Genomic DNA, 18,834 nt, shown 5'->3' on the forward strand with positions numbered 1-18,834 from the left:
AAGGTTTCTGAGTAGAAAAATGCTTAACATGGTTTCTAAGATGAGCATGTATGTTTCTCTCAGAGCGGGAAAAGAAAGCATCCTGAAAATTTGCCAGTGAAATGATCTTTTCATAGTTTCAATGGCTTTTTTTGGTGAAGTGTAACTCTTCATTACAAAAGGAATGCATGCTCATAATGGACATATAAAGAGAAGCCTAAGAAAGAAAATGTAAAACATTCAAAGCCCCATTAACCTAGAACTAAAAACTGCAAGCAGCTTGGTCTATATTCTTTAAGACTCCCTTTTAATGACTGCGATGGATTTCCACTGAAATCCCTTCTCAAGCAATAGGGTGAAGCTGGGATATGGCCACCCTCCTTGAACAGAACGTTTCCGTCTCCCCTGCCACGTGGTTGGCCTCGGAGGAAAGTCTCACCCACCGAGTGGGAGTGAAAGTGTCTGTCTCACTTCTGCCTCAGTGTCTGGCCCGGCACTTCAGCTAGAAAGGCAACAACTTTGAAAGTCATGCATTGAAGACAACCGAACTGTTATCAGCCCGAGTCTCTGAAAGTCTTGGTGGAGGAGAGCTGTCTGCCCATCTGGTTCATCCAGCCTGAACTGTCACACATGCAAGAACTAAACTGCCTTGATTCACTCATCATATTTTTGGTCCCTTTGTTACAGCAGCTGACGTTACGCTAACACATGTTTATGCCTATACAAGTCTGATTAAAAAAATAGAATTGTACCATACATACTGTTTCACTTAACAATACGTTGCATCAACAGATACCTTTTAATAATGTTTCAATCTTATTCTGAAAATGTCAAATCTATAGAGCAGTCGAAAGAACGGTACAAAAAACAGCCATTACTCTATTTGCACGCTACGCTCTCTTGAGCCCGCTCTCACACAAGTATGTGCACACTCTCTCTCTATATATATTCTTTTTCTAAAGAATTTCAAAGTCACTAGACTTCGTGATAGTTCACCCCTAAATACTTACACATCCATCTCTTATCAAAATAGACATTCTCCTGCAAAGCCACAGTACCAGCCATCTTACCTAAAAAAATGTAATAGTTCCGTGACATTGTCTAATACGTACAGCATATTCAAATTGTCCCCCAAATGTCTCTCCAGCTGTTTGTTTTGATCTATAATCCAGTCAAGGTACTTAGATTGCATGCGGTTTTTATGTCCCTTTACTCTTTGGTTTTCTGCCTTTTTGGCTTTTTCATGTTTTTTACTGTTTTGGAGAGTCCCAGCCCCATAGAAGGTCTTACATTCTGAATTTGATTGTTTTCTCATGATAAAATTCAGGTTAACCATTTTGGGTATGCATATTCTATAGGTGGTGTGGTGTCCTTCTGTATAACGCCACACATCAGCACCTAACAATGCTATTGGTAATGCTGTTTGATCTCTAGCTAAGGTGGTGACTGCCAGATGTCTTCAATGTAAACTACATTTCCCCCCATTGTAATTAGTAGGTAATCTATGAATGATTCTTTGACACTGAATAGCCTATTCATAAACAACACTTTACCCAATGATTTTAGTGTCTCTTGATGTACTTTTCCTGAATTGATAATCATTTGGGGGTAGTAGCAAAGCAATTTTTTTTTCCAATTCTGTCATTTCTCCTACAATTAATAACTGGCATTCTTCTCTAGAGAAGAACATTCCCCCCACCTTCTCTTTTATTTATGTACATATTTAATTTATTTATTATCACTGCAGTCTCAAGGATATATTTTCTTCAGTTATCTCATCACATTCTTTCATGCTCAAATTGTACCAAAATTGGTGAGTGGGAGTCCACTGAAGTTGACTTTTGACATGAGTTTTTGAGCACTTCTTTACTTTCTGGTACAATAAAAATATCATAGTTTCCCCCTTGTATTTTACCTGTCTCAGACCTGGAATCCAAGTAGCTCTGGTTCCTTTTAGTTAAAATGGTAGTTAGGACTTAATATCAATGCTGGGTGTGTTCATTGCTACCGAAATGACACTGTTCCTAAGTCCTTTCAATAGAATTCATTAGAAATATGTATTTAGGGGCACCTGGGTGGTTCAGTCGGTTGAGTGTCTGACTTCGGCTCAGGTGATGATCTCATGGTTCGTGGGTTTGAGCCCCGCATTGGGGTCTGTGCTGACAGCTCAGAGCTTGGAGCCTGCTTCAGATTCTGTGTCTCCCTCCCTCTCTGCCCCTCTTCTGCTCATGCTCTGTCTCTGTCTCTCTCAAAAATAAATACACTTAAAAAATATGTATTTAAAAAAATCATGAGTTCACAGCAATCTTTCTAATTAAAATTTAACACTACATGGAGCTTTCCATTCCTTTGAAAAGTTTTATATTCGTATTTTACATTTAGCATCTTTATTCCTTAATTATATTAATATTTTTATTCATGTTTTGCTCTGTAATAAATGTGAAATAATGTCAGAATTACAATACAAATATTACTGTAAGAATAAACCCACTAAGTAAAGTTCATTCTTTCTTGGTAGTTCTCTTTGTTTGTTTTTTAATCTTTGTTTACAATTTCTTTTTTTAAGTTTTTATTTATTTAAGTAATCTCTATATCCAATGTGGGGCTCAAACTCACAACCTCGAGATCAAGAGTCACATGCTCTGCTGGCTGAGCCAGCCAGATGCCCCAGTTCTCTTTGTCTTCAGAATACACTCCTCACTGAATGGATCGATCATAATTCTTTTTGTTGATCATGTACTTTGCTTCCAGCTTTTTGCTATAATAAATGGTGCTATGATGAATATTCTTCTAGATTTATGCACATCTTTAATTATCTCAAGTTTCCCAAAGTGGGAATTTATATTAGTAGATTAAAAGCATCACAAAGATTTAAAATTTTTTGTTCCCAAATTGTCCTCCAGAAATGTTGGTATCAACTTACATTTGTAGATGTATGTGAGAATGCCAACTTCCACATAACTTTTCCAACTATTATCTTTTTTTGAAAAGTCATTTTGGGAGATTATAATTTTGAATTGTAACTCATATGTAATTTTAATTATTACACAGGCTCATTTATCTCAGCGATTTAGAATGTATATTCCACCTATTTCTAAAAAGGTTCTGAGATTACTTAAAAGAACTCCAAACCGTTTTTAAGAAATGGAACAAGAAAAGGCAGAAACTAATTTATGGAGAAAATACTTAGAATAGCAGCCGTCTCTGAGAGGGACAGGGACGGGAACTGGCTAGAAAGGGGCATAAAGAATCTTCATGGGGTGATGAAAACTTGATGGGGGTGTGGGTTACAGGGCACATGCATTTGTCAAAACTCATTAAATATTACTCTTAAAATCTATTTTATACAATTTACTTCAGGTAATTTCTACTGCCTAAGCAAAAACTGGAAAAAAAAAATGAACCATCAAAACCACAAAAGCCATAAACAGGTATTTAATGCTAGTTAATGACGTACATGCTGAAGTATTTTGGGGGGCAGAGTACTGATCAAGTTGCAAGTCTGCAACTTGCTTTGAAATGCATCAAAACATGGGCGCCTGGGTGGCTCAGTCGGTTAAGCATCCGACTTTGGCTCAGGTCATGATCTCACGGTTTGAGTTCCAGCCCCATGTTGGGCTCTGTGCTGACAGCTTGGAGCCTGGAGCCTGCTTCAGATTCTGTGTCTCCCTCTCTCTCTGCCTCTCCCCTGCTCGTGCTCTCTCTCTGTCTCTCAAAAATAAACGTTATTAAAAAGAATTAAAATGAAATGCGCCAAAACCCAAGGTGGATCTGTGGATGGATAGATGGATAGATACGTGATAAAGTAAATATAGCAAAATGTCAACAATTGTAGAATCTAGGTGGTAGGTATATGGATATTCACTATACAATTCTGTCAAGTTTTCTCTATGTTTTGAAGTCCTCAGAGTAAAATATTGGGGGGAAATGGAGCAGAAATATAGATATTGTCGGGCTGTGAGGATAAAGTAGGTACTTTGTGGGAACACTGCCAGTTTCTTTTTATACCTCATAATGAACGTTTCATTAGATTTAAAATGTTTCCTTCATGATACCATCTGGTAACAATGAGAGATCAATGATCAATACAGAGAAGTCAATGCAGGATAAATTTTAAAAGATATGCCTCATCTTATACTTGGTGATTTAGGATGAACATAAATTTATACTAACAGGGACCCTCCACGGAAGAGACAATATAGCCACATATGTTGGGATATGCGAATGACGAGTAAAACAAAGACTTGGTTCTTACAGAGCTTACAGTCTAGGTAGGAAGGTAGATCATTTAATCAAATAATTATTAATGTAAAATTACAAGTCCTAAATTAAAAAAAAAAAAAAAAAGGAAGCATATGGAAAACCATAGAAGATAGGGCAGAAGGGTCCGAATCTAGTTGCGGGAGGGGACAGTTGGGAAAACGCTCCCTGAGGAAGTGACCTGGACTGACATCTGAGGCATGGTGGGAAGGCAGGGTGCGTGTTGTAAGAGAGGTGGCCTGGCAGGTAGGAAGACCCGAAGCCAGGGTGGACGGACTTGGGGCAGTACGGAGGACCAGATCCATCAGGCCCTTATTGGCTCCATGACGAATTCTGGTTCCCATTCTGAAAGTCACAGAAGGCCACGGAAGGGGTTTCAGCGGGCCAGGGACATGATCTGAGTTCCACTCGTCACTGTCATTCCATGTGGTACAGAAAGTGGAATTTAGGGGGAGGAGTAGAAGTGTGAAGACTGGCCAGGAGGTGTCGGCAGTAACCCAAGTATGCAATGGAAGAAAAGCACACACAGACCAATTAAAAAGCTCTTGGGGAAGGGGTGCCTGGGTGGCTCAGTCGGTTAAGCGTCCAACTCTCCATTTCGGCTCAGGTCATGATCTCACAGTTGGTGAGATCAAGCCCTACATTGGGCTCCGTGACAACAGCGTGGAGCCTGCTTGCGATTCTCTCCCTCTCTGCCCCTCCCCTGCTCATGCTCATTCTCTCTCAAAAGAAAATAAACATTAAAGAAAAAAAGCAATTGGGGAAGTAAATGGCATAGACTTGGTGATTGAATTGAATATGAGGGTCAGGAGGAGAGAAAGTGCCAGATTTGGATGATGCCACACAAAAGGAATCGTGAAGGACCAGGCTGGGGACTATGGTGTTGGGCCTGTTGAGACTTCCAAGTAGACGTATTGAGTAAACAGTTGAATATTCAGACCTGGAGATTACAAGTGAGTTTTGGGTTGGATATGCAGATCTGGAGGTCTTTGGCAGTTAACATCTTGACTTTGGCAGTTAACATCTTGATGAGGTGACCTAAGGAAAATTTATAGAGCAGGGCTTCTTGGGGGGCGGGTCGTGAACTTGGATGGGGGAAAAAATTATATCGTTATTTCCACTAACCCCCAACTGGAAGCTAAGCGTAGCTTTCATTTCTGAATGCAGGCAACGAACCACGTGGTATTGGCAGTTCCTGTGACTTTGTCGCCAATAGAAATCACAGATATTTTCACATTTCATTAAATTTGTTGCAGATGTCTCAAAATACCCTTTACGCCCATCACTTGTTATTTAATGTGTTAATAAAGAAGCACATACATTACTGAATCACAGATTTCTAAAAATATTTTGATGACTATTTCGATAAAAGTGGCTTCCTTTGAAATCCTTTGTATTATTATTTTATGCGTTTGAAATATTCTGAGAAGAGGATCTAAGAGAGTTCACCATAGTGCCCACGAGGTCTGTGATACAAAATTAAGATAAACCCCTAGGTATGGAGTGGGAAGAGAGCCCGAGCCTCGAGGAATCCCGGGACTCAGGGCCTGGGCAGCAGTGGAGGAACAGGAGGAGAAATCACCTCCAGAGACACGGGAGGAAACCCGGAGGAGAAGATGGCTTTGCAGGAGCTCAGGGGCACATGCTCTGGGGGGACTGAGTGAAGGGGCCAGTGGAAGCCACTGGGAGGGCAAATGTGGAGAGGACCCAAAGACCTGCCCCATTCATAGATGTGGAAGTCGTTTGACAAAGTGCCATTTCAGTGGAATGAGGGAGCATGAGAGCCAGATTGGAGTGGGTTGAGGAGTGAGTGGGAGGTGGGGAAATGGAGTCAGTCAGTGTAAATAATTCTTTTGAGAATTCTGACTGTGAAGGAGAAGAAATAAATGGAGGGACAGGATCAAGGGAGAACTTTTTTTTTTTTTTTTTTTTTTTTTTTTGGTGGGAGACCGTGGATCACGATTAGATGCTGATAGAAGGTTCTGGGTCAGCTGGGGGTGCAGGCAGGGTGAGGGAACTGGATGGAAAAGGGTCTGTGGGCAGCAAGGAGGCGGGATCTTGAGGAGAGGGTAATGCACAAGAGAGGGGATGGGTGGGCAGGGCAGCAACGAGCCAGGGAAAATTCTGAGGACCACCAAGGTGTGGAATGGAAGAGAGGAGGGATTGAAGACTGGGCAAAGGGAAAGAGGATCCAAGTGAGAGAGCTGAGCAGGGCAACGCGGCAGCACTGAGGGGTTCCAGGAGATTGGTGGCTGTGACCTTTCAGTAAGACCATTTCTCAAATTTGAGTGACTTTTCTGCAGCAGTTACCAGGGGCCTGGATATGGACCCAGAGACCACGGAAGGCTGAGACTGCCAGAAAGGCGAGAAAAAAAGACAAAGGGCAAATGGACCAAAGGTTCCCAAGAGGTGGGAGAGACGTCAGAGTAAAAGTGGATGAGCAGGAGAGCTGGAAGACTGTTGTCATCAATGGATTTTGGACATGGAGACCTTTTGGTTGATGGCGCAGTCTGGGATGTGCCGTGGGCTGGGGGAGGCGGCGGCTAAGGGGAGTGGAGGGGGGCACTTAAGACGCATCAGGAATTGAGAAGCCAGGGTGTGGCCTGGTGGGTGCCAAAGTCATCCAGGATTGCGGCAGGAGATCAGGGGATGGGTGAGCAGAGACCAAGCCACTGCCAGCGTCTTCACTGAGTAAGAGAGTGGCCAGGAGACAAGAGGGATGATGTGGGGGGGGCGGGGGAGAATGGTGGAGCGAAACAGCACAAGCCTTAGGGCACCCGTGTTTCCATCAAAGCCTGGGGAGCAGTGGTCTGGGAGCAGAATTGGGAGTGAGAAGGGCACCCTCCTGTGTCCTGATCCTAAGGCAAGGGTGCAGGGGGGTATGACAGGTGTCCCCCAGGGAGGGGAGCTCTGAAGAGAGGTCTTATGTACATTTCCTGTGCTGCAGCAAGACTGGGCGGCTCACCCTTTCCCGAACGTGCCCATCTCTCTTTGATTTCAGCTCTTCCTTCCACCTGTGACGGTGCCCTGCCTCAGCTCCCCACCCCCCACTCCCAGCTCCCCAAATCCTGTCGCGCCTTAAGATCCAGATGAAAATCTGCATTCCTCTAGGAAGCTTTTCCAGGTTTTCTTTTGCCTTTTTATTACACTCATCAGATACCGTCTTGAACTGTAGGCATTAGTGTAACGTCTTATTTCGCCCACACTGTGAACGGGCGGGGGCACGGCTTTGTTATTACCGTGTGCCCACAGCATCTAACACCGCGTCTTGGACACAAAGTGGTTTGCAATTCCTTAGTGAGTAAAGTGGTATAAAAGCAAAACAAAAGAAAGTTTCAGGATGAGATGTTGTATGTTCTAACTCATGTTTCACCCAGTTATGCACCTGAATAATATCTTGCAAGTGAAAAAATTTTTAAGTTTGATAGCTGAGTTTTAATTGGTTTTTAACAAGGTTTGGGTTTTTTTTTTTTTTTTTGGTTTTAAAAATTAATTAGGGTCATTTTTTTTAAGTAAGGAATTTTAATAAAAGGTAGTAAACCAAAATACATAGCACTGCATAAAATGGGCAAAAATCTACTTTGTTATAATCTTCTGTCATGCAATTTCGGAGCTGCTGAGTCCAATTAACATCAGGAGCCCTCTGGATCAGAGGCCACCAACTCTCGGCATCCACAATTTCACTGAACTGGGATAACAATTGGTGTTTGTATCACCCGGCCACATGGCAGAATCGCCCTAGTGGAAGGATTCACTCTAGGCTTGTCTTGCTTATCTGTTAAAAAAGGCAGGACAACATTCTGGAAGCAGCTGCAATTTGAACTGACAGTTGCCCCATTTTACTGCCATGGCCTATTTTTAAATTACCTAGTGGAACTCAGACAAAGCCCAGAAATGAAGGAGAAGTGAAGCATTCCTGGCTTTGCCCACGATACAGTTATTGTTTGCTTTCTCCATTAATGCTGTTAGAGACCTTCAGCACCCTGGTTTGCCCACAGAAGGGCATGCACGCCAGTGTATTCCAATTAATCTATAACCTAATTATAAAATAAATATCCAATTTAGTCTGGTGACTTATCTGGTGGAACATGAATTCACATCTTTATAACAACATAACTTCTGTTATAAAGTACAGCGGAGTCCCGGGCCAACTTTGGGCTGTTCTGAGTTTCCTCTGTCCACGGAGAGCCTTGAACCCAGACCTTCTACGTCCTCGTGTTCTTGCCTATCTGTGACAAAAGGAACTTACCCAGAGCTTTGAAGAAGCCATCTGTCCATTCGCGGAAGGGTATGCACGGAAGAGTGCTCTCTTTCATTGGTCACTCTCTGGTGATCACCACTGTGTAGGTTTCCAAGTGGTTGATTGGAATGGATTCCTCTTCAAGCCCAAACTGGCCATTGCACACTGGCAACCTTACTAAACTACTTGCCTCTCAGTAATTGCAAGCAAGGTCAGGGAGCATTCACCACTCCACTCCAAGTAACAACATCTCCTATTTTCTCTCGTGCGGAGTGAGGATTCCTATTTTGGCTGTTACGGCTATATGCCTATAACACGTGCGTGTTCCTAAACCATTCCGGTAACTGTCAGCCATCAGCCATTCCTTGAGTTCCTGTTACATGGTGGGCATTGGAGATATGACAACAAATGCACCTGCTCTCGAGTGGCTTCCAGCTTAAGGGAGGAGGGAGATAGGAAGAGGAACCCCAAGGTGGACTTGAGTCCAGAGTGTGTTATGGGAATACAGAAGAAAGACAACAGCAAAGTCACCTGACTCCCAGGAGAAGCTCTAGAAACTTCACAGAAGAGGTGCCCTCAGGGTTGAGAGGTAGGCCAGCCAGGGCCTTGAGTACCTTGCTAACGTGTTTGAACTTGATCTGTGGGGATCCACTAAAGAATTTTCAACAGAGGAGTGACACGATCCAGACGGATCACTCTTAGTACCGTCTGGAAGACTGGCTGGAAAGGGTGAGGTGAGGGCAAAATGTCCAAGGAAATGACTCTGACAATTTCCAGGCAAAAAAAAAAAAAAAAAAAGAGATGGCCCGGCAGAGGAGAGTGTTGATGGACAGATTCCCGAGAAAGGAGACAAGATGATCTGGCTTTGGTGTGTGATTACTGTGAAGTGTGAGAAATAGCAGCAGAAGGAACCCAAGATAATTTCTGGAATTCTGGCTTGGGCAGAAATTAATTCAGGAAGAGGGACCGTTTTGAGGGAACCAGATGACGCAGTCAGCATCTTGAGTCTGAGGTGCTTGTGGGACACGCCATGGGGAAAAGATCAACAGCTAAAATGGAAAACAAACTCAGATGAGAATTCTCACAGATCTGCACTTGTCAAACTGTGAGCTGCACATTCTCTCTCCATGACGTACATTTGGAGCTTGAGATGTCGTGTGCAGAGCCACGTTATTGCTCAGGTGCACCTTGAGGGTGCGGAATCTGAGCTACAGTCGAGAGGGTGGCTAGGACAAACAGCACACCAGGTGCTAACGGTGACTCATAGCCTCCCAGGGTGGGGCCTTCTGGCAGTTAGAACCCGTGTGTGCGTGTGTGACCTGCCTCAGCCGCACACCGGCCTGGAGCCAGAAAGAAGGGAGGCCCGACCCTCAAGGAATCCAACAACGGACAAGCAGAAGTCAGAAAAATGAGAAGGATGAGTCATGGAACGCTTATGCTATGTGCTAAGCCCTGGCTGCTTTCATGACACCGGTAAGGGTGTTGGTGGGTTGACACTGACAGATTAATGGGAGAATAACTTCCCCAAGAGCTGTTTGAAAGAGGAGAAGCTGAAGGTTTCACAGGCAGGGTAGGCTGAATAAGAAGGTAATGAAAAGAGGCATGCAAATATAGCGAGGTCACAGAAAACACAAAATGCAAATTGAGCCAGCCTTCTTGGACAGCTGCACTGTCCTCAGAGAGCTAACATTTGCAAAGAGCCACAGTATGTAAAGCAGCGTATTGTGGATTATACTTTCTGGCCCATGGGCTCTTGTCTTGTTTTGTTTTTTTGAACTTGACCACAATCTGGAGCAGCGCTGTCACATAGAACTTTCGGCAATGGTGGAAATGTCCTATATCTGCGTGGTCCAATATGGCAACCACGGGATACATGTGGCTACTGAGCATGTGAAATGTTGGCTGGTGCGTCTAAGGAACTGAATATAAAATTTTTCTTTTGATTAATTTAAAGTTAAAGGTAACTAGCCACACATGGCTAGTGGCCACCTTATCGGACGACACATTTCTAGACTTTCGCCGCCCTCATATATGGATGGACATTCTGACTTTTTAAGCCACTGCAGGTTACTTGAAGAGGCTTTCTTTTTAATTTTAACCTCCAAAGTTTGTGTGGATCATTATGGACAAAACAATTAAGATGTTTATGTTGGGTAGTTGCCTTCACACTTGAGAGTACCGTGCTTTCTGGGAGGTTCAGGTGATCTCACTGGTCAACATCCCACCAAGCCAGGCCTGGGGAAGAGCCAGTTGCTACTGTTATCAGGTTTACTGCCTCTTTCCAATGTAACGTTGGGTCCTTGTGACCTGGAATCTAAATATTTAGTTGCTGGTTGCTGATGGTAAAGGACAATAATCTTGTTCCTATTAGCAAAGCAAACAGTACTCTTGAAAAACCGAGAGCTGGGTGGTCTCCGCCTTCGTTGCCGGCAAAGTAAATGCAGTGACGATCTGTCCTAAGTCCTTGAGGTATGTGCATTTGGACCAGCAAGGATAGATGAGAAATGCTCATGATGTCCCTTTTCACAGAAGGTTGCTGCCTGCAAAGTCATGGGCTTATCATTTTCATCATTTTCTTTCTTTGAAAAAAAAAAAGATTTTTTTTTTAATGTTTATTTTTGAGAGAGACAGAGCGTGAGCGGAGGAGGGGCAGAGAGAGAGGGAGACACAGAATCCAAAGCAGGCTCCAGGCTCTGAACTGTCAGCACAGAGCCCGGCGCGGGGCTCAAACCCATGAACTGTGAGACCATGACCTGAGCCGAAGTCACACGCTCAACCGACTGAGCCACCCAGACGCCTCTCATTTTCATCATTTTCTATGGGGAAATCAGGGCTCCTGTTTCTTTTCTGTGAAGGTTTGAGAAGGCAACATATCCTGTCAATCACAGCAGGGAATGATCCAGGCGATGTGTCCTCCTCTAGGCCAGCAGCTCTCCTGGGGACACTGTTTCCTGTTCATATTGAGAGACTGCTTTGTTTTTAGTCTACTGCTCATCCAACTCCTAGTTGATGACTTTGTGGAGCTCTTATGTATTTCCCTTTTTATTCTAATCTGATTCGTTAACAAGGTTGCATGTTAACTTTGAGAAGGGTCTAAAATTAAGTTGCCACATAAGGTTGGCTTTTAGTAATGTGGCCTGGGATTGGGCTGAGGCAAAAGAAGGTATTCTAGAAGTCTCAGAACCCAATACCTACTGGAGCACCATTTGTAAGAACAGCCGGACACCAAGGCACTTTATAATGTAATCAAATGTTAGTATGAACGCAAGAGTCTCACTTGTTCTTGCATTGATCCCACAAGATAAGCATTAATAATAAGTACCTCCGTGATGGGAAACTGAAGTGCTTACAAGTGCTTTGTCTGAATTCACACTGTAATGAGGGACAGAGATGGCCCTTGATGATAAATGTTCTTTCTATGCCACACCATTAACTTAAATGTATTTAGGAGGTACCACTTTAAAGAACATCTCAGCACGAGCTGGGTGGTTACTGCTTTATCTTGGATTTAGACGTAAGACAACCTCTGCCCGAGGCACTGGTCGTGGTGAGGCGCTTGTGCGGAATGGTGGGGCCACCGCGTTGGGAGATCTGCCCCCTGCCAGGCAGGTGTCTGGAAACGATGGCTTGATACTGGATCTGTTACTTGATGATAAATGTCTCACTTATTCCAGGTTCATCAGAACTGTGACAATCTGAGATTGGGGCAAGGAAGGAACGAGTGACAGAAGTTGCAATACCAGTGTCAAAATACGGGTGGTGGTGCACTTCACCTATTGACCGTGTGGTGGAAAACTTCCCATGGATTAAGCAGTCCACTTCCCTACCACCCGCTCAGAATGAACTTCCCTTCACAGATCAGAGGCAAAGCGTTCCTTGGAGTTTTCAGCCACAGGAGTCTCTAAAAGGGAATTACTTAGGGGAATGTTTACCTAGGGAGGAGGGCTAGGTTAGGTTTATGTCTGCTCATGGACACGTATCTTTCTCCTGGTCTTTTCTCATCGACCAATGATCTTTTGCAACTCTAATTGTCTGATGTGACATTCAATACACTGAGCTCTGGAAACTGGGACTAATCTGGCCTGGGTTCTCCTTTGGGAGGTGCCCATGTTCTTATACCCTCCTCTGGGACCTGAGGATCCCATCCTCAGGGATCCCCTGGGATCCTCATCCTCCCTGGCACTGAGGTTTGATAAAGAGGTTTGATAAGTTCTGTATCCCCTCAGGATTCAAAATATAGCAGGGCAGGCCCAGACTATGAAGGCTTAGCAACAGCCAGATTTTCATAGAAATTTGGGTGGGGGTCCAAACCTGGGAGGAGAGCTCTCCAAACCAACCCATGATCCTGGGGGTTGAAGAGTTCTGGATACGGTTTGTCTCATAAGGGATCTCTGGCTTCACTTGTACCAAGAAAAAGTGGAAGGATTGAGCGGGGGGGTGGGGTCAACACTAGGCGCACACAAGTCATATGGCTGTTGAGTGATGCTTTCAGTGACATTCTTGCTCCCCCTGCCCTTCCTGTGCTTTTGTATCTGGGGGAAATTCTCCAGTATCCCCCAAAGAATATCTGTAATACAGAGAGGAAAGCAGAGGTGAATTTCATTGGGGAAAATTCTGATTTCATCACTCTTCTTGACACAGAAGATGTGACCTTGGAGGCACTTGTACAATCAAGGCCCAAACCCTTGGGATATCATTAACTGGAAAATAAATCTGAGATTATTTAAGTAATGTTGTTTTGGGGTTTCTGGCAGGTTGAGGTACAGTGGCATAGTGCAACATGAAAAATCCTGTTCTTACACTTTAGAAATTGCCAGCTTTATGCGTTTTAGCACATATTTTTGTCCTTATTTCATAATTACTTTTATATGTACAACCATATCCTTTTTTAGATGTGGTCTGAGCATTTTGCCATGATGATTTAAAGAATGAATAATTTTTATAGCATAAAGAAGAAAACTACAGAAATCTGTCACCAGCCTGTCCCCTAAACAAAGTTTATAGAGAGGAACATAAAACTTCTAGTCCTAGAATGTCCCAAATGTGTGAGTATTGCCATACAAAATGGCCACGGCTATGCATGTGAATCTTTGCGTGAAAATAGAAGAACCCAGCTGCCCATTTCTTTACCAATCTAGGAAGATTGCTACATGCTACCGTTCGACTTAAATTGCCTTTTTTCTTATCAGTCCTTGAGTTTTGTTTCTAAGTGCAAAAAATGTGAGAATTTATCTTAATGCTAGAAGTGTGCTGTTCGAGCCAAACTAGATTTAATTTTTGGATTAATCTCACTCCCTAAGTTCAATCAGCAGCAGGCATTATATTTAGTCTTCGACTAACAGGGAGCGATCCAGGCGATGTGTTCGTCTCGATGCTGCCAATGTTAGAAGATAGTCTCTTTCACCTTTAGACTCTAGGTGGAATATCTGATTGTGTGATTTAACGTTCCTTAATAGGGAGTATAGATCACACCCAGGGATACATCTACACCCATATACATCAATCGCTGATGTTTCTGAGGGATCCTTTGAACATTAAATAACTGCAGTGTGAACCTCCTAGATTAAAAAGAAATCCAAACAAGAAATCGATTGATATCAGGTGTCCAGGATCTATCTCAGGGATCCACACCGCTGACAGAAAGCGAGAGTCCCTCCTCTAGAGTATATTGCAGGCATAAAATATTAAATAAGAATTCATAAAAGGCGTCTGGCTCATCTTAAATCAATTTGCCATGCTAACAAATGGGTGTTGAATGCAGCTTGTGGTGTTTGGTGCTTACATAGGATAAGTAAAATTCTTACTCGGATAAGATCTTAAACATGAAATATGATCGTATCGTTCAGTGGTTCGGAGCACCTTCCCCGGGGCTGGGCTCCCTGGGAAGGAACTCTGACTCTACCACACACTGGCTATGGAGTCTTAGGTCAATTTTCTGGTCTTTTCTGAGGCTCAGTTTCTCATCTGTGAGGGGAGGTAAATATATAGAGATTTATGAGAATTAAATAAGCTAATATGTATAAAACATTTGGCACAGTGCTGGAACACTGCCACCACTCAGATGATGGTAATGACGGTGACTAGTATTGTCATTGTCTTATCACTATTATTTGGATCTTATCCTTTTTTATTATCATCCAGACAGAAATATTTGAGCAATTTCTAGTCATTACACGATGCAGTTATTACTACATTTTAACTGTATTTGAAAGACCAGACTAAGCAATGCAATGAGTTAGACTATAAGTCCATACACAAATAAGATATATCTTCGTACCCATATCTATGTATGGCTGTGGTTATATGGACCGATCAGATAGACACAGGTGCAGGCGTGTAGATGGAGAGATGATGCTGTGCTTTAGAAAACCCAGTGCCTCAACTCTTGAAGTGGAAGAGTTGTAGCATTTCTGATTTGGATGGTATCTCAGAGACCATCGCCATGGGATCCATCAGGAAAGAAGAACGAGGCCCAACCTGGGTGAAGGGGGACAGTCACACAGCAGAGGAGCAGCCCCAGGCGGCATCCAGGATGGGATCTCCTGCCCCTGTATCTCCCTGCTCTGAACTGTAGGATTTGTTTCTTTGTTTGCTTGTTTGCTTTATGAGAGAGAGGGTGTGCATGAACCTGAGCAGGGGAGGGGCAGAGAGAGAGGGAGACAGAGGATCTAAAGCAGGCTCCGTGCTGACAGCAAAGAGCCCGACGTGGGGCTCAAACTCACGACCCGTGAGATCACGACCTGAGCTGAAGTCAGACGCCCAACTGACTGACCACCCTGACTTTCAGGATTCTCCAGTACACCTCCTTTTGGAGTTGGCTTTTTCCTAAGTGACGTATGCATGTGCACACATGTGTATACACACACACACACACACACACACACACACACACACACACACGCACACGGCAGCAGGAGGGTATCTCCCAGATTTCTAAGTACCTGTTTGGAAGATGACCCAATTGAAAACCGGGGTCTCTCCAAATTTGTCTCTTGCCCCCCAAATTGATCTTGTTTCTTCTCATTTGGGTCTCTTCTGTATTCCTGTCGTCTCAGACAAGCCTGCAGAATACAATTTTATAAAAAAGTATCTTTGGCTTAGGTCTGCGACAAACTTTCATGACTTTTTGCTTAATTCCTATCGTGAGGAACATGAAATACACAACGTCCAGCTTCAAGAGCTCATCAGCACATTTAGCAAGTGTCGAGACACTCAGCCAGGCATCACGACTCTCTTCCCTTTGCCCCAAAATGCCAGGTCAAAAATAGTCGTCTCTGCTTTAATAAGTTACAATGACAAACACACTAAGAGGCGTTTTGACAAGTGTGTCCCCAACAATTGCTTCCTTAAGGCAGGAAGTACCTGAAAGGCAGCATTCACTTCCCCTCTGTCTTCATTCTCTTCAAAGCTCTGCTCATTCCAGCGTGGCTCTCTGTCCCCCTGGATCCCTCCCAGTTACGGGATCAGACCCTTCCTACCTGAGAGCTTTCGCACCTGCCCTTCCTCCACTTTGAATGCCTTTCACAGGGGTGTTCACAGCACGGCAGGCAAATCTGTGGATCTACTAAGATCCAGCTCAAGAGACATCTCTCGCCTTGCCAAGCTCTTCTTCCCCAGGCCGAATTAATTGCTCCTTTATACAAAAGCAGCTGGAATCACACAATTTTCGTTTTTACTGTTGTATTTAGTTGCTTTGTTTTGAGCCCGTGTCTCCTGCTGATCAGTGAGGACCCCTCAGGGTAAGGACCACCTCTTACCTTTTGAATCCCCTCAGCGTCTAGCACTGCATGTTAGCTCAATTGCATTATTGTTTCAGGGGGAAATATCAGTCCCTGAATGCAAAATAATAAAAACAAAATAACCACACAAAAAAATTCCATTTTCAAAAAACGAAATTAAGAGAAAAATCTAGTGCCAAAAGATTTCTTCTCCAGTATCAGGACTGAACAAACCCCAAGAAATCATGTGCTATATGGGGGTTTCCAGTGATATTTTAAATAGTTTAAAATAGGAAAACTTCTTGGAGCATTTCTGTAGATCCAGTGCCCAGATTCACCTTTGCTCTGCTAGAGACAAATTATCCCCTGTCATGGTAAAGAAACCCAACGTAAGGACCCAACAATACTGTTTCTAAACAGGGCCTGACATCTCCCTTTCCTGGCTGGGTTAAGAAAGGAAAGATTCCTTCCGCATTTTCCCCCTTTGTTAGAAAATGCATCTCCTTCTTTGATGTGGAAGGACATGCCAGAATTTCACACCGCTGGGAAAGCCTAATATCATGCTACATGGTTAAAAATAGAAATGACCTGATATTAACAAAACATTTACCACTTGGAATTGGGAACAGCAAGTTGGTTTACATTGTGCCTCACAACAATTGCTGGTGAGGCACTGGCCTGGGGGTTGGGGCGGTGGGGGGGGGGGTGGCTCATGCACTGCTGGCCAGGTGATACTTGCAGCAAGTGGAATCCTGGATTCCCAGGAGAAGGGTACTGTTCCACCCTGCCTTATTGGGGAAGGGAGAGCACTCCAAAATGGTTGCCGCTTTATTTTCCCCCCTGTCTCACTGTTAACCTTATTTTCAAAACTATGCTATCTAGATAGCAAGCCATTTTAATAAACTGTGGGCAGTGTTTGTTTTCATCAATAATTGAAGAAAACCCCCCAGAATACTGGACATTAACTATAATAAATAAGTGAAACAAACACCAAGTAATAAAATAAACCAAGGTAAACCTAAAGAGAGTTAGCCAGAGAGTTCAATGACGTTCAAGTAAATATGGGCCTCTTCTTTTCCATTCCTTTTACAATGACTTCAGATTGGAGCTCGTTTGGGAGGAGTCCTGGCTGCCACTGTTGTTTCCTGGAGCAGCAGATGTCTGTGTTATCCTAACCGACTGGGATTAAAGGCGCAAGAGGCAAATGCTGATAGGCTAAAAGTGCAGGACGGTGTTAGCAAATGCACGCAGGACCAAAGCAGATTTTGTGGGATGAACAGAATTCTTGTGGGTTGAGTGTTTTTTGAAAATTCTCTCCAAGAATGCATGCAACTTAAATATTTCTTTACCAAAGGGGGAGGAGGAGTAGAATGGTTTGCAATGTAAAAAAAAAAAAAATTTTTTTCTCCCTCTGGTTCCTTATGCCTCCTCTCACAGAGGAGCAAGAGAACAAACCAGCATCAGGGTAGGTCCTTCCTCATTTTTATCTTGATAAAGCCAAGCAGTCTTTCTGTGTAAATCAAGCATTACTCCTCTCAAAGTTACAGCTTTGCAGAGTTGAAGGGACACCAGGACAGAGAGGCAAGTCTAGACTTCCAGTCCTAGAAATAGCAAGAACCTAGCCATAACTGCCACCTTGTCCTCCAGGGGCTGGTTTTCTTATTACTTGCTTTTTTTTTTCATCTTTTTTAAATGTTTATTTATTTTTGAGGGAGAGAGAGAGTGTGTGTGAGCAGGGGAGGGGCAGACAGAGAGGGAGACACAGACTCCGAAGCAGGCTCCAGGCTCTGCGCTGACAGCAGAAAGCCCCATGCGGGGCTTGAACTCATAAACTGTGAGATCATGACCTGAGCTGAAGTTGGATGCTTAACCAATGAACCCCCAGGCGCCCCTGGTTTTCTTGTTATTTGTAATGTGAATGATTTTTGTTGTTGTTGTTGTTGTTGATGCTGGAGTTGCTTCCTCTTTGGGGGTCCTGGAGTGACAAGGGCAGAGTGTGAAACCTTAGGATGCAGGATGCAGAGGTTGAATTGATTTGTAATGATCACCAGGGGCTCCCCTTCCTCTGGAACTTTAAAAATACTCCCCTTTCAGAGTTCCACATGTCTGGAGCTAGATTGCTATAAATAAGTTTCTGTTCATGTGACAGAACTGGCTGAGGGCAGTCTTAAAATGGAAGGCTTCAGGTAACTCCTCATTTCCTCCTTGGGATGGGCGGCTTCCTCCTCCCCTCCTCCTCTGGTGTAGCAGCCCCCCACCCCCCAGCCCATCCCTGTGACTGCAGGCACGCACAAAGCACAAGCTACCACTGTGGGGGCAGAACACAGAATGTGCACATGTGCCTGTGGGGCATGACGTGGTTTCTGTGACTCACGGTAACTCAATACGGGTAAACACGACAGACCCGCACTCTGCCACTTTCTCCAACGTGACCTTGGGCAGGCTGACTACCTCCATTGATTCTTGTTTCCCTCATCTGTACGAGGGAGATGCCCTCTGCCGCCTGACTGCTGGAGAGCCTGGGGCCCCATTGGCAGGACGCTCAGCAGAGTGAGTGGCTCATGGGGAGTGTTCAGTGAAAGACACTCATCACCACCGTCACCGGTCACCGCCGTCATTAGCATCATTAGGCTTTAA

At 43.9% G+C, this 18,834-nt stretch overlaps 1 protein-coding gene across 9 annotated transcripts in view; it reads right to left on the reverse strand.

The window, feature by feature from the left end:
- MARCHF10 (membrane associated ring-CH-type finger 10) overlaps nucleotides 1-18,834 on the reverse strand; it is an 82,835-nt gene that overhangs the window by 49,803 nt on the left and 14,198 nt on the right. For all 9 annotated transcript variants that reach the window (XR_015244230.1, XR_015244229.1, XM_086687662.1 and 6 more), the window contains exon 3: nucleotides 15,421-15,540. Coding sequence is in view for 7 of the 9 variants with exons in the window: in XM_086687662.1 (XP_086543788.1) it covers nucleotides 15,421-15,540 (120 nt within the window). In the remaining 2 variants the exon portion in view is untranslated. The remainder of the gene's footprint in view (nucleotides 1-15,420; nucleotides 15,541-18,834) is intronic.

The sequence above is a fragment of the Puma concolor genome, chromosome E1 (assembly GCF_028749965.1).
Source record: "Puma concolor isolate L17-30 chromosome E1, mPumCon1.1.hap2, whole genome shotgun sequence".
NCBI lineage: Eukaryota > Metazoa > Chordata > Mammalia > Carnivora > Felidae > Puma > Puma concolor.